General features: G+C 51.3%; 1 protein-coding gene across 1 annotated transcript; it reads left to right on the forward strand.

Annotated features, from left to right (window-relative positions):
* Window positions 1-619: 619 nt before the first annotated feature.
* On the forward strand, window positions 620-27,707 carry LOC129214685 (heparan sulfate glucosamine 3-O-sulfotransferase 3B1-like). Its single transcript, XM_054846725.1, has 2 exons — window positions 620-1,236; window positions 26,737-27,707. The coding sequence occupies exons 1-2, from the start codon at window positions 785-787 to the stop codon at window positions 27,353-27,355; spliced, it is 1,071 nt and encodes a 356-aa protein (XP_054702700.1). The 5' UTR covers window positions 620-784; the 3' UTR covers window positions 27,356-27,707.

The raw sequence follows: 27,707 nt of genomic DNA on the forward strand, positions 1-27,707 counted from the left end.
GACAGGGACACCTCTAGACAACACCTTTCATCCCAAAAATACTTTCCAGAAGTGGGGAGATCTGTTTCTCTCCAAATCCATGCTTTATCCTGGCCGATCATCTCCTGTTACCCGCATTTCCTTGGTGTTTTGGGTTTTTTTCATATGCAAATTCGCGTGGGAAATGTGATCTTTTAGATGTTCCAGATAGCGACTATCGGGAAAATGCATTTGGCTAGAAATAAAAGGGTTTTTAGGAAATCAGAGACGGCGTGCGGGATTGGACGGAACTGGAAGGCTTCGAATCACGATCGTAGAATCCTCATCGCCCTCCCCGTACGGGCCCGCGGGGCAACGCCGGGGCAAGGGAGGGCGATGGAACCGGTGCTCCGACGGTGCGAACCCCGGGACCGTGGTATATCGCTGCGCCCCCCCGACCCGCGCCCGCAGCCGCCTTATCAGCCAATGAACGCTTCCCTTTCCCTCCTTCACCCCACCCCCGAGCGCCAATCCGTTTTCTGATTGGTTCCTCCTCCCGGCTCATTATACGGCAGAGAGAGGTTGTGATAGGTTGAAGGCGCTGTCCGTCGGTTGGGGTTTTATTGCCCGCCCCCCCCCCCACCCCCCCGTTGCTGCCTTTGCCTGCGCTGCCGGCGGCGGGAGAGCGGCGCGGGGGAGGGCAGCGGGCGGCCAGGAGAAGAGTTATAGGGCCGTGCTGAGGCTCCGGGGTGTCCATGAGGCTCCGGGTAAAGCCGAGCCGAGCCGGGAGAGCTCCAGCCATGCATCCCGGTGAGCCCGCGGGCACATGGGGCAGCGCTTGAACCGCTGCCTCGATGTCCCCGTCGCGTTACCGCCGCTGAGGCGGAGGCTCCTGCTGATTTTCATCATGTTCTTCCTCTGGCTTTATATGTTTTACTCTTGCGCCGGCTCCTGCGCCGGGCTGGCGACACGCGGTTCTCTCGGACCGTCCCGTACCGTCCCGCCGCTTCCCCAGCTGCTACCGCCGGTCCCGGGGGAGCCGGGCGAGGAGAGCAGCCTGGAGGAGCAACGGGCAGCGCCCGACTCCGCCAGCCCCATCTCCAGCTTCTTCAACGGCTCCGGTACCAAGCGGCTGCCGCAGGCCATCATCATCGGCGTGAAGAAGGGGGGGACCCGGGCGCTGCTGGAGTTCCTGCGGGTGCACCCCGACGTCCGCGCCGTCGGCGCCGAACCCCACTTCTTCGACCGCAACTACGAGCGGGGACTCGCCTGGTACAGGTAACCGCCTCCCCGCCTGCACCGCGGGGGCTCCGAGGGGTTGGTGGGGGGGAGTAGGGAGGGGGTGGGGGGATTGAGCGGGTGGGGGTCCCCCGTCCTGCCCTGCCCGGCGCGGGGTGCGCCCCGACCCGGAGCCGCGGGAGGTGCCGGCGCTGGGGCTGCGCGGTGCGGGGGCTGCGGGGGGAGCGCCCGGGGCCGAGTGTGAATGTTCCGCTAAATACATCACACACACACACAACCACCCCCCCACCCCCCCCCCCGAAAAAACAGCCCCCTAATCATAAAAAAACCCAAAACCCAACCAAACCCTGCGCGGAACTTGCTTTCCCCGTTAGTCCAAGCGGCGGCAGGGGTTTTGCAGCCTTTATGCTAGCCAAACCGTATTTAATCTTTACATAAAGGTTAAATATTAATTTAATTTGGTTTTAACACTCTTATTTCGTTGTGCTTTCAGAGCTTTTGCCCGAGCGTCTATTTTTCCTTCAGCTTGGGGTGGTGCAGAGGGATGGCTGGCGGGTCCGAAACGCCCCTCGGGTCGGGGGACAGGGCGCTCCGGTGTAGTTTTCCCAGCAAACGCAGGTTTTTGGGGCTTTTTGATCCGTTCTGGGAACAAAACGGCAGCCCGGGACTGGCAGACGGCAGCTCCGCGTTAGAGATAAAACTTCCTCGATCGCTCCATACGCTCTTTCTCCCGTTAACTTTCTCCTACCACTGTAATCAGCTTTATAGCTGATAAATTGCTGGGGCTCGCGATTTCCAGCCCAGCGCCGGGGATAAGACGGTGGTGTGGTACGCGGTGGTGTAACGGGTGCTTTGGGGACGGGATGAAACTTTCTGGCCGGGGGAGGGGGGGGAATTATAAATTAGGGGATTGCATCCTCCGAGGGTGGATGTAGCTGGAATTTTGCGAGGAGCAAAAATTCCCTGGGCGTGATGTCTGGGTGCGGGTGGGCTTCAAGAGGCAGGAGGAGAAGTCGGGTGTTCCTCAGCCCTGGTGGGACACCGTGCGCGGGGCCGAACCGCATTTAAGTTTCTTTTCATCCTTTTTATGGTTAAAAGTTCCTTTATCAAGACTGTTGTGAATATGTCTTTCTGCTGAGTGTTTACAGGAATGCTAAAGGAGCAGAGATGGAAACTTTGAAGCTAGATTGGAGCTGTGAAGTTCTGAATTTTAACCTCTTTGTAGTCTTTGAAACTCCCACCCTGCCAGTCCGATTAGGTTTACGTCTCTCTTTTTTTTTTTTTTTTTTTTTTTTTTTTTTTAATGTTGCCATCCCTCAGCAGTTAGTGAAATGAATGCAGGATAAGATCTGGCAAGGAGGAAGTCTTTTCTGAAAGCACTTTCGTTTTATGAAAATCTGGAATTTTGGTGGAGGATGCAGCATGTGGTCCCATAGCGACCAAGATGAAATCTTTATAAATTCAGTTGGTTTAAAAAAAAAAAATTAATCTCACATTTTTGAAAGGAGAACTTGCGTATAACAGAGCAGAAGACCTGTCAGGATTTATTAGCAAAATGGTGTCGTACGTGTTGAACTCTGTTTTTAATTAGGCACCTAAATTAGACCATAAAATGGTTGATTAATCTTTTACAAGTACGAGGTGGAAGGGGAGAAGGAGAGAATAATGCTTATGATTACATTAATCTGTTATCCCAGATGCAGTGGGCAAAAGTCAATATTTAAAGGCTGCACATTATTTTTTAAATTTGGAGAAGCTGGCATCAAAGTTGCATGTAACTTCTTAAAGTTTCACCTTATCAGCTGCTTAATTTTAAGCAGCACGGGCCCTATCCCTGCAAACACACTGCTACAGTAGTAAATAGCAGCTTTGCAAAAGGGGAGTTTTAACTGAAATGCAACAAATCTTCAGGTCTGAACGGTGACGCTCCCAAGCAGCGAGTGTAAGTGATGCTGAAGGTCTCGAAATCACTCGGGTACGATTCACCCTGAGGATCGGAGCGTGTTTGTCTGGGACCCAGATCGATATGGCGGGGGAAGACTAAATAATGCAAAATAAACGGGGGAGGAGAATGCATTTGCTTAAATCAACAGAGAAGTTGTTTGGTAATGGTGCATTATTTCAAAGTTCAATTTGAATTAGATGTAGAAGTTTGTTCCTATAAATTTCAGCGTTAGAAATCAGATACTTTATAGCTCAAAACTCCCACTGCCTTCAGTGAATCTTGGTTTCCCAGCACTCCTCAAGAGCATGCTTATTTCTGCAAACCCTAATGAGGCTTTTATTTATTATCTTAATATCGATAAGGAGATGCGTTTGTATTTTTATTGTTAATGGCCCAATAAAATCAGATTAAAAATGCTGTGAAATATCTGCCATGCCAGCCGTCGCACAGAGAGCTGGGCAAGCCTTGTCTCTGTTTTTCGGATGCTTTTGCACAAATGGAGTGAACTTTGGAACAGAGGGAGTTACTCGTGTGCTCAGCACCCGGTCCTTGCTGTTTAAATCCAATTGCCTGGCTTTGAAAAGATGAAGATGCCATTTTTCACCCACGTCTCTTTGGAAAGGATATTTTATTCAGCTGGCTTCTGCCTAAATTTGGTCATATCTATTAGGAGTTTTTGTTTAAGTTGTTCCTGCCATATAATGAAGTGTTCCATGTAACGTTTTTTTCAGATTTCCAATGTAACGTTTTTTTTCAGATTTCTGAGAGGCAGAAGGCATCGCAAATTTGCTTATTTAGCTTGATGAAGGCTTGTATTTTGGGGTATTTGCAATTAATCATATTTATATTAACTACTGATCTCTGTCTAAAGTTTTCACCTATAGAAAATAACTTTTGAAGGAGGGAATACAAACTTTTTTTCGTGCTCCATTTTCTGTCAAGTGAAATGAATCTTTTTTTTTTTTTTTCCTTTGTGTGGAAGGCAAAACAGCATCAAGTGGTGCTGACCGCCATTCCTAAAAAGCAGAAGGAAAAGAGGGGAAAAAAAAAAATTGATTTTTCGATAGTGAGATAGCTAGGAATCTAATGGAAATAACTTCTGTACGCACATTGCGGGGCTTTCCCCCCAGTAATGAATACAGCATGTTAACTGCTTCAAGTGAAAATATGTACCATGACAGAGGAGAAACGGGATCCAGCCACTATTGCAAACTAATTTTAAGTAGCGCCTGGAATTTTTGGATAATAAAGAAGTTTCCTCTTCGCGGCAGTCGGGAGTTGGGCTCTGCAGCCTGTGCACACATGCGTCCGTCTGCCCGGATGATCAGCAGCCTGGCAGCCCCTTGGGAAGCTGCTGTTTTCTTACGGGTTCAGTCTGTGGGTTGGGGGGAAAAAAGTGTTTCTTGCAAGCCTAGAAAATCAGTTATGGAGATTATTAATTTTTATTTTTATTTTCCTTATTTAATGCAACAATGATGTGTTTTTAAATACGCTAGGGACTTGAAAGCCTTTTGTCCTGTAATTACTGTAAGGTAAGAAAAAAAAGATCATGTCATTAGCATTACATGTTTGGGTTTTTTTTCTTTTTTTTTATAATCGTAGGCCCAGTGGGCTGTAGTACCCGGTCCCTCCTGCCATGGGCTGAGCATTCCCAGCCCCACTCCGCATCACTGATTTATATTTCGAGTCTGTAGCCCTCTGCTAGGAAACGCTGTGCCATGGCTACGCCGGCTATAATCTCGGTTGCAGTGCTAGCCCGAGCTCCTCCGCCTCTACCAGCTCAGCGGGGAGATCTCTTTTTCTTTTTCTTTTTCTTTTTCCTTTTTCTTTTTTTTTTTTTAATTTTTTTGTTTGGAGGGGGAAATTCTGAAAATGCTGGGGCTCCATCTTCCCGCTATTGCCACGCTGCATTAATTCATTCTCCGTGCTGAGGCTGTGGGTGGTTTGTGTCGGCAGGATCAGGCCCAGTCGTCTGGTGGTGTGCAGTAAACGGCTCCGAACGTGCGTTTCTTAGACTCCCCAAAATAAGCACTGGGGACCTTCATGTGCAAAGTGCTGCTTCACGGCAATTCCTGAACTGGGAGAAACTTCCTCTGTTTTATTTTAATTTATTTATTTTTCCCCAGGAGCCTCTTTTTTGTCCCAAGGAGTGCGTGGGGGTACGAGCAGTGCGGTGCTGATGCTTGCAGCGGGCCAGGCTGGGAGCAGGGGAAGGATAAGGCGATAATGAGTAAAAGTTCTGGGGTGAAAGTCCTGCTGAACCGAGGGCAGATCGCGCCCCTGCGTTGGGCTGTTCTCTCTAAATCCTGATGTTTTGGTGGTGGCGAGGGTGTAATACCTGCCACTTAATTGCCACTGCGCTTCGCAGCCTCCCGAGCGGGGCACGGAGGTGTCGGCGCAGACGCAACCGGGTGCTTGCAAAACTCAACGTGTTGTTTCCACCGGGTGTCGCATGGTTCGTTGGCCTCAGGAAGTTTGGGAACGGTCTTGATTCTCCCAAGTGAGCTTTGGGTGCAAATGACCGTATCTGAGCAAAGACCGATTCCTCCAGCGCGTTCCCGTGAGCTGCGTTTGGTCGGAATGAGCATATCCTAAAGGACAGTTGTGTTCTCTGGGGTGGCTTTGACAAGCAGCTTTCTCATTGAGAGTTTTGTTTAAAAAAAAAAAAATTAAAAATCAACTATTGACCTTGCATTGTGTCACACTTAAGCGAGCGGGGACTTTTAACAGTCCCCTCGACACGCGCACAGGGTTCAGTGCCCCCTTGGCCCTTCCAGCGGCTCCCCGTGATGTTGCCCGAGCCGCTGTGCAAAGTTGGGAAGAAAATGGCCCCAAAAGAGAAGGGCTGGGCTGCTATAATCAGTCAGCAAGGCCCTTGTGTTTGCATGGGATCATTCCTTTAGATCTGAGGAGGGTTGAGTTGTTCAAACAGATGGCAAAGATTATTCGTGTTGCTGGGGTTTCAGCGCGCTGCTCCGTTTCAAGCATGTTGCCCGATATGACGCACGTGACAAGTTCTTCCCAGCACGACGCTGGGGGGGACGACATTGTCTGCCGTGATCGGGTTTCATGGCCTCACCTGTTGAGCTGCTGAACTTTGCAAAGTTGACCATGCATTGGGGGGGACTTATTTGGATGGTGGATCTGCCCGGCTAATCGCATTAGCGCAGCGCCGCGCGGCATGCCGGGGAACGTTGCGCTCCTTCTTGGCATGGAACGATGGGAATGAAAACCCACGGGCACGACTCTGGGTTTGGGATTTATTTTATTATTTTTTTTTTTCTTTTCAAGTGGGCCATGGCAAATGTCTGTAACACACACCGAGCTTTGGATACCTCAAGGCACTTCCAGTGAAGGCTTTGTTTTTAAAAGCATCCAGTGAGCCCCGGATGCGGTGGCTATAACAATTCTACCCAAGCTGCCGTTCTTTTGAGCTGTATTTCCGACCTGGCCTGATCCTGGACTTGTCTTGCCATCAGACCTCACTAGTGAAACTGCTCTGTCTGCCTGAGCCTGGATTTGGTGCTATTAATCCATCCCGAGTAGGAAGAAGTCTAATTTAGTGATCATTCAGCGTGAACGTTCATGTCTTCTGCTGGTGTGGCCATGGGTGATCAACGGGTTCAGAGGATAATGAATTGGCCGGGGCCGTGCAGGACGGTTAATGTATGGGCTCAAAGAACAACAAATAGCGGGGCACGTTATTTCAGCGGTGTAATTAGGGGGTCAGGGGCTATCGGCTGCTACCTGTTGTCACCACGTGGTGTGCGAGGAGGGGCTGGAGGAGAGGCTGCTGTTTTGGTTTGTGAAATGACTAAGTGCCGTGTTGGGTCCTGACTTGCTGCTGATGACTGTACCGGGGCTTGCCCATGCCGCTGCAATTTCAGGTCTTTCAGCAGCTCGCTGTGTGTTTCTTAATTAGATCGCGAGAAACGCCGTGTGTTTTTTCAAGGAGCTGAGCCCAGCGGCTGTCATCAGCGACCGCCGGGAGGCAACCGAGTAAATGGACCTTATCTTGACTTTCTTAATGGAAACGAGGGCTCCCATGATGAAACGTATTGATTATCAGCAGGCTCAGAGGGAAGGTGGGGTTAACTCAGGGCAGGGATTTACTCTTGGCCATTAGGGAGTTGCTCCTGGACTGGAGGTGGTTGCAAGGTGCCCACAAACGGGTCTGGAAGGGCATCGCATCGTGCCGCTGGTCAGGCGAGAGGAGGAAGCCGAGGTCAGGACCATGGTCCCGGTGTCTTGAGCATCTTTCTGCCTGGGGATGGTGGGGACTGCTCAGACGTGATGTGCGACAGAGCTTAGTTCATTCATAAATGTGAAGGGAAGGCGATAACCTCTCCTGGTGCCACATCGGCTTCAAGTGCTCCCCACAGTGGTTTTCCTCTGAAGACAGAGGAGGCAAATGGACTCAGTGCTGGTGATTTTGCACGCGGTGGTGTCGTACTGGGAGGGGTGAGGAAGCTGTGCGCTGCCTACCTTGGCTGCTGCCCTGCAAGACCTTGCAGCCCGGCTCTGCGACCGCGTGTGCTCCTGTCTCGGGGGTCATTCAAGAGGCTCAGAAACTTGGGTGGTTGGGGGTTTAGGTGATGCTGGTGGGAATGTTAGAGGAAAATAGGTGTAGAATTGCTGCTGGCAGAAGACCTCACGCTGATTTCTAGTAAACGAATAATTCACTTTCTAAAATTTCTTCCTTTAAAATATGTGAGCACGGCAGCGCCCTGTCACATGGTAGGTAGCAGGGAAAGAGGACTTTATTTAAAGAAAATAATGCCATGTTCTTCTAAATGCTTTACATCTGCATTAACCTCCTCAGAAACGCCCTGGAACTAGCCTGCTTTAAAATCTATTTTGTTTTTTCCTCTCCCTACAGAAAAGGGATGATCCCTACTGAGGGATGCTGTGACTTAGCGCTGGGCATTCATGGCACTTTATGGCAGCACAGGATTGACCCAGAATTTATTTTGCAGCCGGTCTCGGATGCAGGGCCACGCGTGGCTACCCCTGCTCTCGATGTGGCTTTACACTCCTGCAAATCCACCAAAGTGGCTTGTTTATAATAAAAATGAGCAGTTGTAGCTTCTCCCTTGAATTGGCACAGCCTCTCCCCTCTGGTGCGCGTTCCTGGCAGCGCGGCAGGCAACTCTTCCAGAAGAAAGTGAGAATTGTGCATGGGCTTTTATTTTATATGCTGATGTATAATATTATAGGTGGATGTTATATTTTTATACATCCCCTGCTGAATGTGAATGCAAGGCCAAATCCTTCATTGCCACAACCACGGTCCGGCAGTACTGAGTGCAGCTGGAGTGAAAACATTGGTTCTCTTTTGCAAAAAAATGTACTTTTCACGTGGGAAGTTGGCTCTGATGAGGAGACGAGCCTTCAGCAGCGTGCTGGTGGCCAGGACCAGACCAGGTCCCCAACCTTCACGGTGTTTAATGCAGTCCGAAGTCCTGCCTGGGGGAGGGCTCCAGGATCGGGCCCTCGGCACGTGTCCGTGTGACCGAGCGCTGAAAATGTTTCCTCAGGACCCCAAATCCGTGACAATGGTTAACTTGGATAAAGCAGCCAGACAAGCTTTATCTTAAAGCCCCAAGCTTGCAGCCTGTCTCAGGTATCGAATACGAACTTGTCTTAAAACTTGTCTACGGAGCACCGGCGAATGGCATGGGAAGGTGTTGGAAATCTTTAGACAACTGCTGATTTGGTGAAGAGTGATTAAACGCGGGAAAAGCAGAATAACTGGCATTACGCTGAGGTTAAACTGCATGAGTATTTTTGATTCGGAGCGGAGTCCGTCGGGCTGCAGTGGGCGGCTGAGCCCGGGTGATGCTGCAGCTCGGTGCAGAGATCTTCCCGTCACTAGGGGGAGGACAAAACCCCGGCATTTTATTAATAAAGTGCTTTGCTGCTTCATTCAGCTATTAAATATTTGTTTTAAAACTGGCAAGGCCTGCAGCTTCGGCATGCCTTCGGTTTGTTTTTTGTAAAGGTGTGTTAGACTTGGAATGGAAGCAGGAGGTGGTGAAGCAAACAGCAGGTGTGTCCCAGCCCTTGGGTCCCAGCAGTGGCTGGATGCGGTCCTCGGCACGGTTATACGCGGGGCTGGGGACACAGCTGCTAAGTGTGCATTGCAGAGGGACCCTGTGGCTTTGCTCTGCCCCGTGTCTCTGCACGTTGGGATGAAGGCGATGCCAAGATGCCGTGCCTCTCTGCTCTGAACCCCCTGCACCCGCCTCTGGTGCCACGTTTAGGGAATTGTGCCGGATCGGAGCCGGTACCTGCAAACACCCGGGCTGTCCCCATCTTCTGTTGGCGGGTTGGGATGGGGGAAGCTCCCGAAGGTCTCACCTGGGAGCAGCGGGACGGTGGGCTTTGGTGGGTGTCAGCAAACATCCCCAAGCATCTGCCTTGGCTTCTCCATGGCTGGAGTGAGCAAACTGAGCTGCCCAAGAGCCAAACAGCCTGAGCATTGCCCCTTCGCGAGGAAGGGCTTAGCAAAGTCTGTCTCCTCTCTTTCCCAGCACTTGAACTTGTTGCAGCTTAACACAAAGCTTGTAGGGTTTTTTGTTTGTTGTTCTTTGTTTTGTTTTTTCTTTCTAATTTCCCTCTCGAGCTGGTCTGGTAGCTAACAAGCCTTGGGCTGTCTGCATGGCGTTTTGAAAAGCAGAGGGAATAGCTAATAGGGGGGTGTTGAGCAGCGAACGAAGCCTTGGGAGAAGATATCGGCCTTGCCAAAGCAGAAGTGGAATAGCCGGTTAGGGTTTCAACCTGGGTTTGCAAGCCGAGAGGGGCCGGGAGCTGCTGTCTGCTCCGAAGCCTCTTAATTACAGGCTGGCGCTGCCCGGACAGCCGGACGCGCGGGAGGAGCTGCCTGCACCGCGCGAGTGTCTCGGCGCACACCGGCGCCTTGGCTGGCTGCCCTGGCTGCACCGTGGCTGCTGGCTCCCCCCAGAGACCATTGCAAGGTCACACTGCTAAATGCAGTGTAATAATTAATTAAGCTATATATAAACAGCAAGCTCATATGGTCCTAAAGCAGATTAAGAACCCAGCAGTTTCCTCTCGCCTGCCTTCCTCCCCATGGTCTTCTTCCTCAGTTCCTCTGTGGGTGAACCCTGTGGTTGTCGCATCCTCAGCCGTCCCAGCAAGGCTTACCAGTTGGGTTTAGCAGTTGCACAGCTGGGTCTGAGCCCAAAACCGATAGGAACACAGCAACGCCTGCTCCAGGGGACTCCCCAGCTCACCCAGTTCCCCCATCAAACCCAGTCCTCTTCTTGCTGGTGCTGGAGGAAAGGACACGTGCAGCATCTCTGCCTTCCCGGTGGGGATCGCTTCACTCTGTATCGGTGCCTGATGCTGGGAATAGCTTAGTGCTGGGAGTAGCTACTGGGGTTTGCCTTCGGCAACAGGCGTTGCAAGGCTCCTGTTGCTTCAAGGCTCAGTATAGTAATAGCTGAGCTGTGTAATTTCTTTAACCCCACTTCGGTGTGGGGCTTGCAGCATGGAGGTGGAAGAATAAGCTGGGCTGGGTTTCCTGGAACAGCTACAGCAACTTAAAGTTTGTAATGAGGCTTGAGACTAGAGCCAAACGAATACTTGCCTTGCGACTCCTGTGGACTTGAGATTTCTATGGTATCAAAACTGATGTTTATTTTTTTTTATTCTCTTGCATCTATCCAAAACTGGTCAAAACTCACTCACTGCAAACCCCAAAAGTGTAAAAAAAAAAAAAAAAAAAAAAGGGTATTAGGCTTAGTTTAAACTCCAAGTTACTTTTAATGTAGCTGCAGAAACACCCCAGGAAAATTAAAAATCATGTATTTTAATCAAGTGGAGGTGATGTGCACTGTCAGATGTCGGGGTACTTGAGGAAGGGCAGAGCAGCTTTCCATGCGTCCAGATCAGTCTGGGTTTTGCAGTCTGGACATGTGCATGCCACGAACCCATCAGCAAAGTCTCATCCTTGGGTTTGCACAGCAAAACCCTTGGAAAACCGGACAGACCCCATCACCGGCTCCAGGAGGATGCTTGCTCTGGGGTCTCTTCCTGGGGCCAGCTTCTCACGTATGTCTAGTTGCCCGAGGACAGCACCAGGGATGGGGGCTGGTGGGAAGAGGTGCCCGGGGTTGATGGGCTCCCTGCGAGAGGTTGTGTTTGGGTAACTTGGGTTGGCCATCTCCAGCTCCCTGGCTCTCCGAGGCAGAGCTGGCTTGTCTCCGTTTCCAAGTGCCAGGCTGTATCTACAGCCAGGAGATGGAGGCAGAGAGAAAAGGCTTTGTGAGGGCTCACAATGGAGTCCCGAATCAGTTCAGTCCCGGTTGGAGGGGGCCAGGCTGTCTCTTTGGGAACCCAAGGGTGTAGAGATCAAAGGTGCGGGTGAGTCAATTACAATTCACATTTGGTTCATCCATATGTTTGGGTATTTGAAAGGCTTCAATGGTAACCCATTTTATATCTCTTATGCCCATTGATTTGTTAATCTGACACTTGGTTTCATCTGAATAACAATAGCTCTTATTCAGAGTCCTCAGTGTTCAGGGAAAAGTCATTTCACTTGGGTTGTGCTCCAAGGCCTTAGCAGACCGGCCCACTGTGCTCTTTATGTAGAAGGGCTTGAAGGACCATGGGTTAATTCAGCCCCGTCTCTGGCTCTGGAAGGAAGTCGGCTCCTGATGGAAACAGGGTGGGATGCTGGAGGTCGGTGGTGGGTTTTGGCACGTGTGGTTTTGCTCCATGAGGTCCTTTCTGGTTGCCACCGTAGCCACGGACCTGCCATCACATCCTGCAGGGTGTGAAGAGGTGGGCAGGGTTATGAAGAAAGACAACCCAAGTAGTGAGAAGTGGAAAGCAAGCATGGAGAGCCCTCTTAAATACAGCCTGAGCAAGTGTGCTGGGCTAGATCAAATCATTGGTATGGTGATTTGAAGTCTCTAATTATGTGAATACCTTTTTAATTAGAAGCAGTGCTTTGCATCTGTTGTACTTGCAGCAGAGCATCTCCACCAGCTGAGTCTGCTCTTTAAAGAGCTCTTGACTGCATTTTGTTGACTGTTTATGGCCACGTCATGATCCCACGTAATGACTGGGGCAGGAGGGGAGTCTGCAGACAGACCTGCTCCTTCATGTTTCCTTAATTGGTGCCTGTCTCCCTCCTTTGCTGGGAATTTAACTTCTTCCCAAGGCTGGTGTGGTTCCTTCTGCTCTACCCTGAGTCCTGCAGCGTCTGTGAGGACCCACCTTTGGATGCAGTGGCACCATGCACCCGTAGCTCGATTGCCTCAATGGGCATGCTTCTTTTTTTGTCCTGGAACTTAATTTTCTTTTCTGTCTTTGATGATTGGTGTAGGGGGTAAAAAGGATGAGGAGAGACTGGGGAGGGTCATAGTGGCCTGATGGGAGATTTTGGGGGAAAAAACCTATTCTGGACCTATTCTGTGTCTGTCTCACTGCCCTGGTCTGTTTACCATGGAGCGATCTTAATTTCCAGTGCTACTCCTTTATGACCGTAAATCACAAGTTCATTAACAAATGAGTTGAGGTGACAATCCCATTTGTGTTAAAATGCATTTAGGGATCAGTACTGAGAGGATCACCGGTGTGTTAATTTGCCAGGCTTTTTGTTCCAGCGGGTGGCAAATATAGCTCATCCCAATGGGGGGGCACGCTGACCGGGCCAGTGTCCTGATTACCACCGGTTTGGGTCGTGGTCAGTGCCTCCCCTCCCTTGCTGAGAAGGAAGCAGAAGACCTTTGGAAATGAATTGGGGGGTGCTTAGCTTGGAATAAAGTCTAAACCAATTTTAAATTCTTGACCCACTTGATGGGATGCTCAGGGTATGGGACATGCGAGCTTGGCTGGGCACCTTCCCACGTAGCTGGTCCTCCTTTGATGAGTTTGTTCTTCAGTGGCATTACTGGCCACCGGAAAGGTGACCTGGTCAGAGGGGGCATCCCCTTATCTTTAAGACAGTCGAGGAGGAACCTTGGTGCTGCACGGTTATGTGGCTGGTTTGGGTGTTGCTGAAGAGGCAGGTGGAGTCATGCAGCTGGGGTTTGGCAGCAGTTTGCTGGCATCACTTGGCCTGTGTTAGGAACATGCATGCATTATCAAAAAGGGCAGGAAAAAAAAAGTAACTTTCTTTTTTCTGTATTGAAAATGGAAAGCTGGCTGCTTTCTGAGCTGTCGTTTCAAAGGCCTCTACTGTTCAGGTGACGCTGGATGCCTGTAGGATCCCTTTAGGTGCAGAAGGTGGATTCCTGGAGATCCTGCATGGCTCTTTTGAAGACCTGTAGATGTATATCTGCCTCCAAGGCTTGTTTCAAGCCTGCCCTGGCCCTGCCACCCCGAGAGCTCCCTTCCCACCTGCCGCAGAGGAGCTGGCGGGCTCCGGCTCAGCTGTCACGTGGAAGATGCTCCGAGGGCTGTCGGTGCCCGGAGGAAAGCGCTGCTGGGTGAATAAAGCCGTTTCCCTGCTCCTCCCCTGCTTTGCTGTCCCCACGGTGAGGAAGAGGGGCAGGAGCTGCTGGCACCCATCCCTTTTGGGGCTCTTAACGCAGCACAGTAGTTTAAGCCCCCCTTTGGCATGTCTTACCCCAAGGGTTGACGAATCGCCGGGGATGCTCCCCCTGCATCCGTCACAGACCAAGGGGTGGGAGCTGGGGTGTCGCTCAGGGCAGAAAGGGGCTCTGGGGCTTATCGAGAGGCTTTTTCCTCTAATCACAGCTGTAAAGCCCCAGCGCAGAAAGGCTGGGCTTGATTAGGAGAAATGTGTGTCAGAGTGGCAAGCACAGCCCTCCCTGTGCAAACGCTGGGCCGCTCACACAGGCATTTAACAAAAGGCGGCATTATCAGTGGGACTTGTTACCTGCCCGTGCAGGCACACAGATTAGGGCATTAATTTCTGTGTTGGGGTAAAACACAAAAGACCTCTCAGCGGGGCTGTGATTTATGAACATGGCAATCGGGGAACGTGGTCCTGCCCGTATCTCGCTGGGCTGGGTTTTGTTCAATGGCTGTTGACTTGTGCAAAGTTTAGTTTGGGGTTGGCTCTCTGGTTTGTGGGTTGTTTTTTTTTTTCCTCTTCTAGCAAAATCAGAGCAGGTAATACATGGTGGCTCGGCAGTGCCCCAGGGGAGAGGGACAACGTGGGAAAGGGTGCTGAAGTTCCTCTTCTTGTAGTCCTGTCCTGGGTTGAAACTTGTTAGGTGCTTCTGAACCTTCAGCCTTGGTGTACTGGGATTGACCACCAGCTGCTTTTGGTGGTTAGAAATGTCACTGGTGCGTGCTTATTTAACCAGAAACTTGATTTATAAGTATGTGCCATAAAAATCCATGTCCATGTAAACTCTACAGACTGCCATCCTAAACCATACTCAAGGAGGGGTTGCTTCTCTTTTCTGGGAAACTTCTGGCTAATTGCAGCATGGCTGCAGAAACACTGCAGCGGTGCGTAGTTGCCGTACAGGCGACGAGGGGGTACGCGAAGCGACCATCTCCCCCTGCATTAGATGCAGACGTGACCTTTGGGTCCAGACTGAGATGTAGGCTGGTAGGAATACCTCCTGGTGTCCTAGCTGGGGGCAGGAGCCCCAGGGTGCTCCGATGCAGCAGGTCATGGGTAACGGAGTGTCCCGTGCAGGGTCCAGCCCTATGGCGCATCCCTTCAAGGGAGCCAGGAGGATGCTCTGCTCCACGTGCAGTGATGGGTGGTTCGGCTCTTGGATGACTCATGATGCTGCTTGGTTTGGGCATCTAATTCTTGAAACATCTGGTGCTTCTGGGGCACCAGCTGAAAGCCGGCAAGCCCTACGCAGTCTGCAGTGCCGGCCCTGCGCACCTCAGCACCCGCTTCTGCCTCCATCATGTCCCAGATCCCCACATCCATGGGGTTTAACCCGATGGAGATTTCTCCTTTTGCTTCAAGGAAGCATGTTCCCAAGACCTGTGAGGAGGAGGGATGTCTAAAAGACCTGTGAGTAGCAGTGCCTGTGGGGTTTTAACATCTTGGAGAGGATTAGTGCCATTGCTGCAAATTGAGAGAGCAAACTGGTGGGTGTGGGAGCAGTGTGGGGCTACGGACTCTCTGCTGATGGCTGAACACTGCCGGCTGATGCTCCTGCCGCCCTGATGGTCGTGGCTGAGCCTTGATGGCAGGAAGGGGCGAGAGGGAAGAGCCAAGGGAAGAGGCTGCGGAGCAAGCAGCGGTGTCGCTTGGACATGGCCGAGGTGTGGCTGCGTGGCAAAAGAGCTGACGGCAAGCGGTGGGTTTTGTGGTGGGGGTTATGGGAACAGCCTGGTCGTTCTCCTGCTGGAACTGAAGCCAAACCCCTGAGATCTGGGTTCTCTGGGGCTGGCTGAAGCCAAGTGACCGCCGTGTTGGCCCCATGTCCTCTGCCCCAGGGGACGCTTCTGTCACCTGCGTGTACCACGGCTGTGTTTTGGATGTCCCGCCAGCTATGATTCCTTTATCTGCTTTTAAGCTTCTTCCAAGACAGGCTTCCTTTGCTTAAGCCTACCCTGAGCCTTGTAAGAGCCGTGTTTTGGGGTTTGCCTTTTTTATTTCTTTCCACAGTTTAGCTGATCACTCCAGACCTTGACTCTCTTGCTTGGCCTTTTTTTTGGATGGGGACATTACTTCTGTGCTTGCAGCTGCTAAGCCAGTCCAAGCTCAGCAGAAACTAGTTCCGACTTCCCGCAAAGGGCAGGATCGGTGCTACCCAAGTAAAGCTGAGTTCAAGAAGTAACGTCGCTGGAAGTGTTAAAGCAGCAGTCTCTGCAAGAGGCCCCAAGAGCAGAGCTGCTTCTTGCAATGAATCCGTAAGTGGATCTACCAAATCTTTGCATAGCAGGAGCTTAGTACACATAACGTTAACTCAAGGCTATAAATTTTTGAGGGAAGAGAAATGGCTGGTCCTTCTGGTTGCGATAGAGTAAGAAGCAGAGGCAGTCTGGAGAATTTATTTTTCCCCAGGAGTGAGTTGTGAGCACTGAAATCTCTGCAGATGCCTAAAATTCTTCCTCTTTCCTCCCTTTCAGGCTGTTGTCTGTTTAATTTATAGAGAAAAATTGTTTCCACCACTTTGCAATAAACTCTTGGACACGGTGAAAGTAATCCTGGCTTGTTCCAGCACCAGTGCAACTCCGGAGTAGCTGCTGACTTACACCCACGCTGGGTGAGCAGAGCCGAGCTGCCTGCTCCTGGTGCCGGAGGTGAGGACTTCACACTGGTGGCCGTCAGGTGCCAGAAGAGAGGGAAGGAGATTACACCGGTGCAACTGGGGTACTCCCGCAGGGATAAATTCCAGTTAAACACTCCAGCGGGGTGTACGAAGAGGCGACATGGAGCAGGAGTAAAATACGTGGCTTGGCAGAGACAGTTGGCCCTGCTGGAAAAAAGTCTTTGGTCCCAGTTTGCCAGTTAGCTCAGTCATGTTTCCTGCTGGGTTTAGGTTTTCTTTCCCCCCTTAAATCATGAGTTTCACAGAACTGCCCCTCCTTACTCTTCTTTTAAACAAAAACGGTCTTTTTCTCCTTCTTTTTTGGGAAACGGAGACAGATTAGAGTACTCTCACATGACTTGACCAGTGGGCAGTGAAGTCCGGTGATGCTGGGTGATATTCCAAAGAACTCACCCATAAACAGCAATTAGCTTTTAATCGCGGTGCTGCTCCCGGCCCCCGCGCCCGCAGGAACAGCAACGTGTGCTCTTTGTTGGCCGGAGCAGCACCGGGGGGACCCACGGCAATGAAAGGGAACTGGGGGTGACCGAGAGGAATAAGATGCTCATTTCAGCCCCACCCCCTGACTGCGCTCAAAAGCTCTTATTTTCAGAGCAAAGCACTATTGAAGCATGGGGACAATGGAGACCAAATCCTTCTGGGGGAGGGGAGGTGCTGGCAATTGCATCTTTTGTTGCTTTTACTTCTTTACTCGCCTATGGCCTCCTCCATCCCACCCCTCCAAGAAATCCACATAGATGCTCGCTAGATGATAATGCAATCACTTTCTTGGGACCTTGCTAATAGGATTATAATTATTACTGGAGATGAACTGGAGTGAATAGAATATTTACCACTTCATCTTAAATTATTGTAAATCCCTCCAAAGCAGTCCTTTGATATGTAAAGTGGTGCCCCCCCCCCCCCCCCGAAGATAATTATTTAGTGGAAGTTCAGAGCTTATGTATGATGGGGGAACAGAAAGAGGCTTCGGTGTTTACATAAAGAGGAGGGCCTATATAGTGAACTGGTGGAGTTGATGAATATCTTGCCTGGCTGCGGCAAAGGAGGAGGGAAAGTTCTTGCTGAGCAGTTGTAACATCTCGGGCTGTTGTTGGGGGAAGAGGGAAGGAGGTAAATGGAGACTTGGCCCTTCCTAGTCCAAAGAAAGCCCCACATATCCGCAGCCCATGTTCAGTCCGTGCACGAGCCCACCAGGTGACAGCAGCAACGTTTTGGGTTTGTTCTTTAGGGCTGGAGGAATTTCTGTTCGAAGAATGATGAAGTAGGCTGGGAGACCTCAGCCTGGCAAAGAGATGTCTTGGGGGAAGGTACATTACTCTACAAAGTCAGAGCTGGGCTGGAGATAGAGGGAGGGATGGATTGGTGTCACGGTGCAGGGACTGGGGCTATGGCATGAGGCCAGGACCTGGTGCACAATGGGCACAGCAAGGACCCGGGGCGGACCGTGCACATGGAGGGTCTGCGTGGGTTCAGGAGAAACCTGGACGAGGGGCTGGAAGAGAGATCAACTGAGGGTTATTAGGTAGACAGATTGCATCAGGCCCAGGAAGGCCCCTGAGCTGAATTTGGGTGGAGGCTGGGAGAGTGGCGGGGGCCAGGGCGTGCTGCTTGCCCTGCTCCTGCTCTGCCCTCATCCTCCTATGGCCAGGTTGGAGATCCCTAGGCCACAGGGGCTTTGGCCTGGAGGAGAGGGCTGCACACTGTGGGCGCATCCACGTGAGCATCCGCAAGCAGGATGCATTTCTCCCAAGCTTTCAGGCTGGTCCCCATCCCCGCAAGCCCTTCCTCCCAAAGGCTGCCAGCGTGGAGCGTCAGGGGTGGGAAGGGGGATTGCTCCAGCCAGACACCTCCAAGACCAACTTTGTGCCTTTGCAGCCGTCGCCAAGGACGGGCATGTCCCAGGAGTGACGGCCACGTCGCCCTTTGGTCTCAAAGGAATCTTTGTGGCTCTTTGGCTTCTTTATTATCCTCTCTGGTGAAAGCACAAACCCAGTTCCCATGCAGACAAGGCTCCCATCAAGTGTTTCTGCTCCTGTAAGTTATTCCTCCCCTATAGGCTGCATCTATACAGTGCACCATATATGGCAGTTATACAAGGCGGCAGCCCTGCGAGGGATAACATGTCATTATCTTGGTTATGAATCTGTGCTTCTAATTAAGCCACTTAAACCCGTGAGGCGGGGGAGGTGTTTGGGAGGGAGGTGGGTGGTGGCTGGTGCGGGGCGGGAGGCAGCCTTTGCGGCAGAGGCTGGTTCTGCTCATCACACCGATTGCTGTTCCTGGAGACACAAACCATCCAGATTTTGTCCAGGTTGGGTGCTCAGACGCTGCTGCAAACTCTCTGCTCAGCTCTGTGGCTGTGGCCGGGCAAAGCACCCCGTGTCGAACCTCTAGGTCTGATCTGAATGCAGTCCCTTTGGGGGAGGTAGATAAAGTCTTCTATACAAAAAAACCCAAAATCCCAACCCCTCGTGATTGCAGCAGCACGTTGTCCCCTCCTTGAGGCACTGTGTGCTTTGATTTGCTGGGGCCGTTTGGTTCAACCCGGCTCTGCCTGCGTGGAGTGGGGAGCAAAGGACCATCTGCCGATGCCCCACGTCTCCCCGCTCCCCCCGGCCTTTGATGGGATTTTTTTTTATCCACATCAAAGGAACTTAGATCAGACTCCACGGCCGGGCCAGAGCCTGTTCCTGTGGGGTGTGTGGCGATGCCACCCGTGGCCACCAGCTCTTTGGCCCCATCAAAACCCCAGAGCAGCTTCGCGACGGGGACCCTTTGCATGCTGTCACCCTCCTCTGCCTCCTTTAATCCCCGAACTCCACAACAGGTGAAGGGCACCTGGCAGATTTGGGGGCAGGGAGCAAGGAGGGTGAGAAAAACATTTTTTTTTCCCCCCTCTCCCTGCTCCTTCACCTACCCCTTCCTCACCCCCAAAGTTCATTAATTCCCATCATCTGGTTTGTGTAAACGTCGTGGCGAGTGTTTGACGGAGCTGGATAGGGTTACACCCGTTTCAAAAAGGCCGAGGCTGGTTCCCAGCCATTCCCTTTTATTGTTGTATAATTTGCCAACCCAAACAACGAGCTCCGCGCGAGACAAAGGCACACATGTTGTCCTTACCGCTGGTCATAAAAAGAGGAGAGGCTGCGTGCAGTACGGTAGTACAGGTCCTTGGTGCAACGGCAGCCTGAGCTGGGGAAAATTTTGGTAAGAAAAATGTGATGTATCAAATAATAAACCAGCAAGTGCTTCCACGCCCAGAGAGGAATTTGCTATTGCCTCTTCTCTCTCTGTTTCTTCCTCCTCCTTCATCTTCTTCCTTCCCCCCTCCGGAGCTGCTGCCACCAGAAAGTGGAGTCAAAGCCAAGTGGGCAATTTTGAAGGCAGTTGGCCTTGATGCTGGTGGCAGGCTCCACGATGTAATCAAAACACTTTATTACTTTAACAGTCCTTCCCTGGGCTTGTCAGGTTCTTGCTTTTAAGGAGTATTTCTGAGATTTGATGATTTTGTGATCAGTCCCGTGAAGAGGAGAGTGGGGTTGGGTTGGGTCCAGTGTGGTGGCCTTGGGACCTGAACTGGGGATGCTGGTGATGCTCTGGGTTTTTGCATCCCAGAGCATTGCAGAGCTCTTGCTCACTGTCATGTGCCGGTGCAGGGCTACAAGCGTGTGGTTTTACTCCAGCCCTTGGCTGCTCTGATCACCACTGAACATTTTTCCTGCTTTCTGACAGCAACGTGCTGCCTCGGAGACCGGGAATAACTGGCAGAGCGGGTGGGCTGGAAGACAAAGCTGCCAGCAATGGAGATGCCACCCCCATCCTTTACTGGGTGTCTACAGCTCTTTTTCAAGATACTAGATTTAGCTCAATTGACCTAAATTTATTTATTGTGGTGGGGGAGGAGAGGAAGATGCAGAGAAGCAAGGGGATTTAAAATGAGAATTGGCTGCGCAGGGCGGGAACGGCAGTAAAGCCTTCCTCAAGTGTGTTTGATTTGAGGCAGTGGACGGACAGACTGTGGTTTTAAACAAGTCCTTTGGCTTTGGTGGGATCCTGACCGGAGCAGAGCTGAGCAGGACCGTGCTGGGATGGGGACGGGGTCCGAACTGGTCCTGGGGACGGGACAGGAGAGGGTGCAGTGGGCTGGAGAGCATCAGCATGGGAGGGGACGAGGCTTCAACCTGCCTCATCTTCTGCATTTGTTTCCTTTTAAGCTTTTCCGAGCTGGTAACAGCGGGCTTACTTGCTTTCCAACCTGCAAATTAGAAATGCAGCAAAAGTCATAACAAATTCATCACGTGCACCAAATTGTACCCTGTTCCAGATCGTGCTGCCTGGGCTTGTTGTCAGCTCAGGTTTTCAAACTCACTGTCACGACTCTGGAGGCTAAAAATCCATCTCCTCCTGGGATGGGAGAAGAGCTTTTGTGTCTGCTTTTTCCATTTCTGTTCACCTTCTCACCATAAGCTTTTGATCTAATCTATGTGGTTTCTTAGACAGCCTTTAGGGAAGATTTGGGGGCAGAAACAGTCAGGTTGCCAAAATTTGGTTTTCTGGGAAGAAACTGCTTTTTGTCTTCTTGAAACACCAGTCAAGAATTTGGGTAGAAACTGGCCAGAAATAGGTTAGATGCTCTGCTTGTGTACCACTGGGTGGCAAAGCAAATGGTTCTGGATTACAGGCCTGAACTCGGCATGAATGTGGCTGATGTCCAGAATAGTTTGACTTGCTTTTTCTTCCCTGTCCCCTGTTTTCCTTGCTTCTAGGGAACAGCTGGGGGGGAAGTGTAGAAATTCTGCACCAAAGGCGATTCTTGCTGTATTTGCTGGCAGAGCTGCTGCAGGGACTGCTGCGAGCGCTCCCTGGTCTGCAAATCATAGCTGCATCGTTTTGTCCGGACCGTAACAACGCTTCTCTCGTTTTTACAATACCCTACGCCTAGCTGTCCATCTCCTCTAGGAGAGTGTTGTCATCCTTGCAGAGGGAAACTGAGGCAGCTCAGAGGATTGAGCAAGGGGGGGTGGTCTGGAGCGGAGGGGTTTGAGACTGAAAGGTGCCGTCGCTGCGGCACAGGACACCCTGATTTTAACACTTACCAGTGGGACTTCAGCTCTTGAGCATGCCGGGGTGAGGGGAACATCTCCAAAAGTGATGATGCTGGGTGGCTCCGGATGCTGGGTGGCTCCGGCTGCTGGGTGGGAATATAGCCGGCACAAAACCCTCCCCAGGAAGGAAGACTCATCACCCGCTCGGCTCCGGGGCTCCTGTTCGGCAGCAGGAGCACCTGAGCGTGCCGGGTCTCGGCTGGGCAGCCTGACGGTGACCTCCACGCGGGCAGACGGCCAGGGGCCATCGTCTCCGCAGCCCCCCCCCAGGCTGAGCCCCACTGCGGGGCTTTGGGCTCTGGCAGACCCCAGAGGGGTTTATCCCAGCGGGAAGGTGCGTGGGGGGGGCTGACAGATGTCCCTGGGGATAAAGTCAGTTACGACTGCCGTGCTCTGCCCTGCGCACCGGTCTGTCCTACCTGCGGTGAGTAACGCGGCAACAGGTTGCAGAGGTCCCCTCGCCCCCCCCGCCGGCCCCTCGCCATTCCTCCTCGAGAAGTGGCAGCAGATTAGCCCAGAGCCCCTCTGCGCAGACAAAAGCTGCCACAAAGGGCATTAGGCTTCAGGATTGGATTACCGTGTGGCCACCTGTCATCCCCACTTTGTAAATTTATCTCGCTCTGGGTCCGGTTTTCACATTGGAGAAGTTTGCACTTAAAAAGAAAAATGTATTTCCCCTCCCAGTGCCTCTCCAAGCAGCAGCCTGGCGGAGTTCGTTTTAGCATCCCTTCTTATTCCAGGCTTCGGAGCTGCGTGGGGCTGGGGATTAGGGCTGTTTGAATAACGAGAGCCTTTATTACATTAGTCTAAGTGGTTAATAGGTAAAGTAGGCCAATCCATCTTTAGACTAAGCCTATCACTTCGCCTACGAAGGGTGCAGGCTTCACTGAGGAAATATTCATTAAAGGAAAAGCTTTTCCTCTGTCCCTCTTGACATGTTAATAGCCCAGGGTTAGGGGCTCTGCTCTCCGCCTGCGGAAAATTCATAGCTGTGCTCACGCAGCAGCTCCCTCCTCTCGCCGGGACACCCGACGCTGCCGGCAGCTCTGCCGAAGTCAGCAGAGTGGCGCTGAGCCCCACCAGGGCTTTGCAGGCTGGGCTCGCCGGGAAATAAGGCACGCCGGGAGTCTGGTGGCACTCCTCATCCTCGCTTTCCTCTTCCATGCTCAGAAAGCAGGTGCCTCGTCTCTTCCCAAGCAGGGATGTAGGGAGAGGGTTTGAATGACGGGTAGAAGCAGTGCTTCAGTGCTGGGACTCTCTGCTGTGGGATGTTCTCAAGGCCAGTAGTATTCCTGGGTTTGAAAGGATCAGACAGTTCACAGTCACTATGAAATGGGATGATTTGGATGCAGATGCTGGCTCCAGAGGTCTTTGAACTCCAGGTTGCCAGAAGGCAGGAGGATAACACAGCAGGAGGGACTGCTTGCCAAGCTTTTCATACTATCTTTATTTTCCACTACAGTATCCGCTACAGCCCTCAGTGGTGTCTCCATCCAGCCCTGTCCCAACTGGTGCAGCAGCTTTTGTCCGAGGGCTCAACTGAGCTCCCTGTTTCCCACAGCCCGACTCCCTTTATCCTCTCCCTTTTCTCTCCCATGCGCACGATGGTGGTAGCTGCACCTCTACCGTTCTTATCTTGCACCAAACAGCCCTGGCAGAAGCTGCCCAGGTCTCTAGCGTGCCTGTGAAGCTTCCATGGAAATAGAGGACTCCACAGCTGTCATGAGCTGCCCCAGGGCTGAACTGTGTACGCACCATTGAGCTGAATGTGGGTTTCTGCAGTTACTTTTGCCCAAACGGGTTGCATCCTGCCAGGACACAGTGGCTACAGGTCTTCTGACCGTTTCAGCTCCTCTTTCCCCCTCCTTCCGCAATGGCTGTCGTTTATTGCAGGCCTTGCTGTCGTGCAGCCCCAAGAGCAGATACGTTCAGAGCTGGAGTCTGGTCCTCCTTCCACCAACATGTGTGCCCGGGCATGTTGCGTTGGAGCTGCAGTGCTCTATGTGGGCCAAGTTGCCCTTCTCCAGTTGTGGTTTGAATGGGAATAAACACTTCTGGGTGACTTTTCCACCTGTGTGAGTTCAGACCAGCCAACTTACAATTTCCTCCTGTCCCTGAGGCTCTGTTGTCTCTGGCTGCCAGCATGACGATTGATGCCTTTATGGGAGATTATGAAAACCATGGGAAAGCTGCTCACAACGGGCAAACTCATGCAGTAAAACTTTGGTTTCCTGGATGTGGTGCTGTCAGAGGTTCAGACCGCATCCATGGGCCACAATATTTGGCTTCACTTGCTGCTGTCTAGCTTTTATGCAGCCACTTTTCAAACAAGGCAGCATCTGACACAATCTGAAAGATCTTGGTTTTGAGCTGTGCCCAGCACCCGTCTGGGCACAACGAAGGAAGAGAGTGCTAGAGCTAGGGCTGAAGGCTGGTTTTGGTGGATTCAGTTCTCATTCTTGGGCTGAAGGCTTCATTTCTATCTCTGCTCATCTTACCCCGTGCTGACCAAGCCAGACAGCAGTAGCAGCATCAGTGATGTGCCTTGTCTTGCTTGTCTTGGTGTGATGGGTGACCAGGAAGATGTTCTGCAAATGCCAAGGATTCAGGTCCTCTCCAAAAAAAAATACAATTTTTTGGGGGGGTCTAGACCTGCATGGAATGGAGTGCTCTCATGTTGGATGTCCTCAACCACAAATCAAGAGTGTGGCATCAGGTGCTGACTGGTTGGCAAAGGGGCTGACACTGGGGTGGTGGATGCCTCTTAGATGAAGAGTTGCTCCTTGCTGTCTTCCACTTCTGCGGTGCACTCCTCTGTGTTTGTTGAAACACTAATTAAGAGCTTATGTTTCCCAACCAGATCAACTGACTCAGCACCTCCACCCCCAGCAATTTCCTCCTGTTTCACAGCCCAGCCCTTTTGTGCAAGGAGGAAAAAATAAGCCTTGTGTCATTCCCAGGAGATGGATAAATACTGACTGTGGTACTCCTGGAGGAGAAGTCGGTCTCAAGGTGCAAGGCCCCGCACAACAAGCAAGCTGATGGACCTGACCTGAAGCCAAAGGGCTTCAGTGCAGCGCAGCCATCCTGAGCACGTCTTGGGAAGCAGTCTCCTCTCTAGGCGGGTCCCAGCCCATTAAGGACTTCATGGGTTGAAACCAACCTCTTAAATCAAGCTGGAAAGCAGTCAGTGGCCAGCGCAGGATGTAGAACTCGGATTTAATGTGGCCATAAAAAGAGACACCACTTAATGAGTAGACTGTCGAAATCTACATCAGCCCACGATAGATTTAGGAGTTGCTCTCTGGGCCTTATTGACTGGCTCCATTCTGCGATGGCGTTACGGGTTTGCAGAGTTGGCCAGAAAGGCAAAGGATTAGTCAGAGTGTTATTTTGGTTACTGGTTTTTGGCACATGCTGGCTCCTGACTTCCCGAAGCTCTCGTGTCCCAGGTGTCTGGTAGACCAGCGTGATTTTTCTCTGCATGTGAAACTCCACTTGCATGGCCTTGAAATCGCAGCCCTAGGGGTTGCCACCACCCTTGGGCATGGCTGATATATATCACAAACTGATATATATCCCCTTCCTCCACAGCCCGGCCACCTCTCCCAGTGACCCGTGCAGATCCGGAGACCCTTTCCCACCATGGTCTATGGAGAAGGGGTTTTCTGGGCAGCCCTGAGCACACCTCACCTGCAGTGCAGAGGTGTAGTCACTGGGTGCCCCTTGCCAGTAAACACATTGCAGAAGTTAGGGCCAGAAGCTGGTGAAGTGAAATACCAGGTACAGTGTGAGCTAAATAGTAGTTGCATAAATAGCTACTGACCAACTTTCATAGGCAGGTGGTGATTTTTGATTCAATCAGACCTCTCATTCCTGGTTTTCCTATTATTTGGCCTCAGAACAGATGGGTCAATTTTTCCCCCTTGGCTTCTTAATGAGGGCAACCGTTGGCTTTAGCACAAATTATCAGCGGCTTTTTTAATTGCAAGGGCCCATGGTGATCTTTGCTGTAGAAGCATAAAAGCGGTAAGGGAGGAGATGGGAACAAACAGCCTCTGCGTGCAGTGTCGTGCATCCGAGGGAAACGCTGTTTGAGGCTTGCAGATCACTGGCTGGTTATTTCTCTGTGCTGGGTGGATGCTTTGAAAACTTAATCAAGTTTTATAGCTTTAATTTTGTGGCTGACTCCCCTCTTGCCTTTTTTTTTTTTTTTTAACTGTCTCACAACCCAGAGCAAATGAGTCCCATTGGGTTATAAAGGGAAAGAATTGGCAAATGGTCTGAAATATTGAGGCTTGCCTAGTGAATGATAGGAAAAAATTACTCTTTGTGCTGCTTCCATCATTTCTGCAAGCTCTCGAATTTTTCCCCACATAGTTAATTAGAAATAGCCAGGGAATAGGCTGGAATTGCTGAAGGATTTAGGTTTCAAGAGTGTTTTGTGAGGGTACATCCTACCCGTGAGCCGAGGTCGCGTTCTCCATGGTCGTATCCTGTATCCTGACCTGCTGGAGCCTGCGTGGCAGTGGAGGGGAGAGGTTGTCCTTGTTGGGTGCTGGGCTGTGCTGAAGATGCCACCAGCAGCTCTTGATGCTCCTTCTAGTGTGTATTAGGGAACAAGTCTACACAGCAATAGGGATTAGTAAAGCAATGGGTGAAGCTGGGTGCAAGAGGACCCCTGAAGTTGGGTGAGGTCCTGCTGTTGCCAAGCCAGGTACAAGCTGGGGACAGATTGCACCCTCTCGTCTGAACTGGGAAAAGCGTTGTGTTCGGGATGCTAAGGGAAAGCAAGGTGGACGTGCTCCGGTGAGCTCTGGCTTTTCTGCTGCGCTGTTCCTCTCATTCCCCTGGGGAAAACAAGCCCTGGGCTGGGGCTGAGGGCTCTCTGGCATTGACCTGAGCCAGGAAGGCTGCCCGGTGCGGCTCAGGACTCATCCTGACCGGTACATGTGGCCACACCGCAGGTGCAGAGTGCAGCCCCGCTGATCCACTCATGGATAACTGGGAGATTACTCAGCTGGATTTCTAATACAGTGGCCTTTAATAATAATCCTCCCCTAATCCCTAAATCAATGGAAAATGGATTTATCTGTACGAGCTAAATGAGCTGTGTAGGCATTTTAGGAAGAAAAATTCTTGTGTATCTATGTGTGAAAATATATATATGTGCATATGCGTATTTTTGTTCCTGTTACCTGCCGTTCTGACCCACGTCTGCGTGTTTTGCCGGCAGGGACCTCATGCCCAGGACCCTGGAGGGGCAGATCACCATGGAGAAGACCCCCAGCTACTTCGTCACTAAGGAGGCCCCAGCCCGCATCTCCTCCATGTCCAAGGGCACAAAGCTCATCGTGGTGGTGCGGGACCCGGTGACCAGAGCCATCTCGGACTACACCCAGACACTCTCCAAGAAGCCCGATATCCCCACCTTTGAGAGCCTGACCTTCAAAAACAGGACTACGGGCCTGATCGACACCTCGTGGAGCGCCATCCAGATTGGCATCTACGCCAAGCACCTGGAGAACTGGCTCCTCTACTTCCCCATCGGGCAGATCCTCTTCGTCAGCGGGGAGAGGCTGATCAGCGACCCCGCGGGGGAGCTGGGCAGGGTCCAGGACTTTCTGGGCCTCAAGAGGATCATCACCGACAAACACTTCTACTTCAACAAAACCAAGGGGTTCCCGTGCCTGAAGAAGGCGGAAGGCAGCAGCAAACCCCACTGCCTGGGGAAGACGAAAGGCAGGACCCACCCTGACATAGACCAGGAGGTGGTGCAGAGACTGCGGGACTTCTACCGGCCCTTCAACATGAAGTTCTACCAGATGACGGGGCAGGACTTCGGCTGGGACTGAGGCTGGCGTGGGAAAATCCCCTGTAATTACTTGCCCAGCACGGTTTGCGTATATAAAGAGATATATATGTATGTAAAATGTACAGAAATCTATTTTATAATAATTTATTTTTAATTCCTAAGCAATTAATTCACTAAGCTGCCTAACCGCACTGGCTAGAACGGTAGCCTGTAACCTGTTTAACATTCCACGGTGTTTAATTCTAATATGTCTCTCCTTTTTTTGGTTTGTTGTTTTTTTTTTCCCCTTATGTTTTATCCTCTTTTTGGTTTGGTTTGTAACAGACGGTGCTTCCATTTTTCCTAAACAAAATTTGTATTTAAAAAAAAAATCAAAAAAAAAAAAGTGAGGG

Source organism: Grus americana, chromosome 18 (genome assembly GCF_028858705.1).
Source record: "Grus americana isolate bGruAme1 chromosome 18, bGruAme1.mat, whole genome shotgun sequence".
NCBI lineage: Eukaryota > Metazoa > Chordata > Aves > Gruiformes > Gruidae > Grus > Grus americana.

Bases quoted from the DNA above. Each gene is read 5' to 3' on its own strand.
- LOC129214685 (XM_054846725.1), top strand. From the start codon at position 785: ATGGGGCAGCGCTTGAACCGCTGCCTCGATGTCCCCGTCGCGTTACCG. The intron at 1,237-26,736 runs GTAACCGCCTCC...TTTTGCCGGCAG, and splicing joins CGGGGACTCGCCTGGTACAG to GGACCTCATGCCCAGGACCC.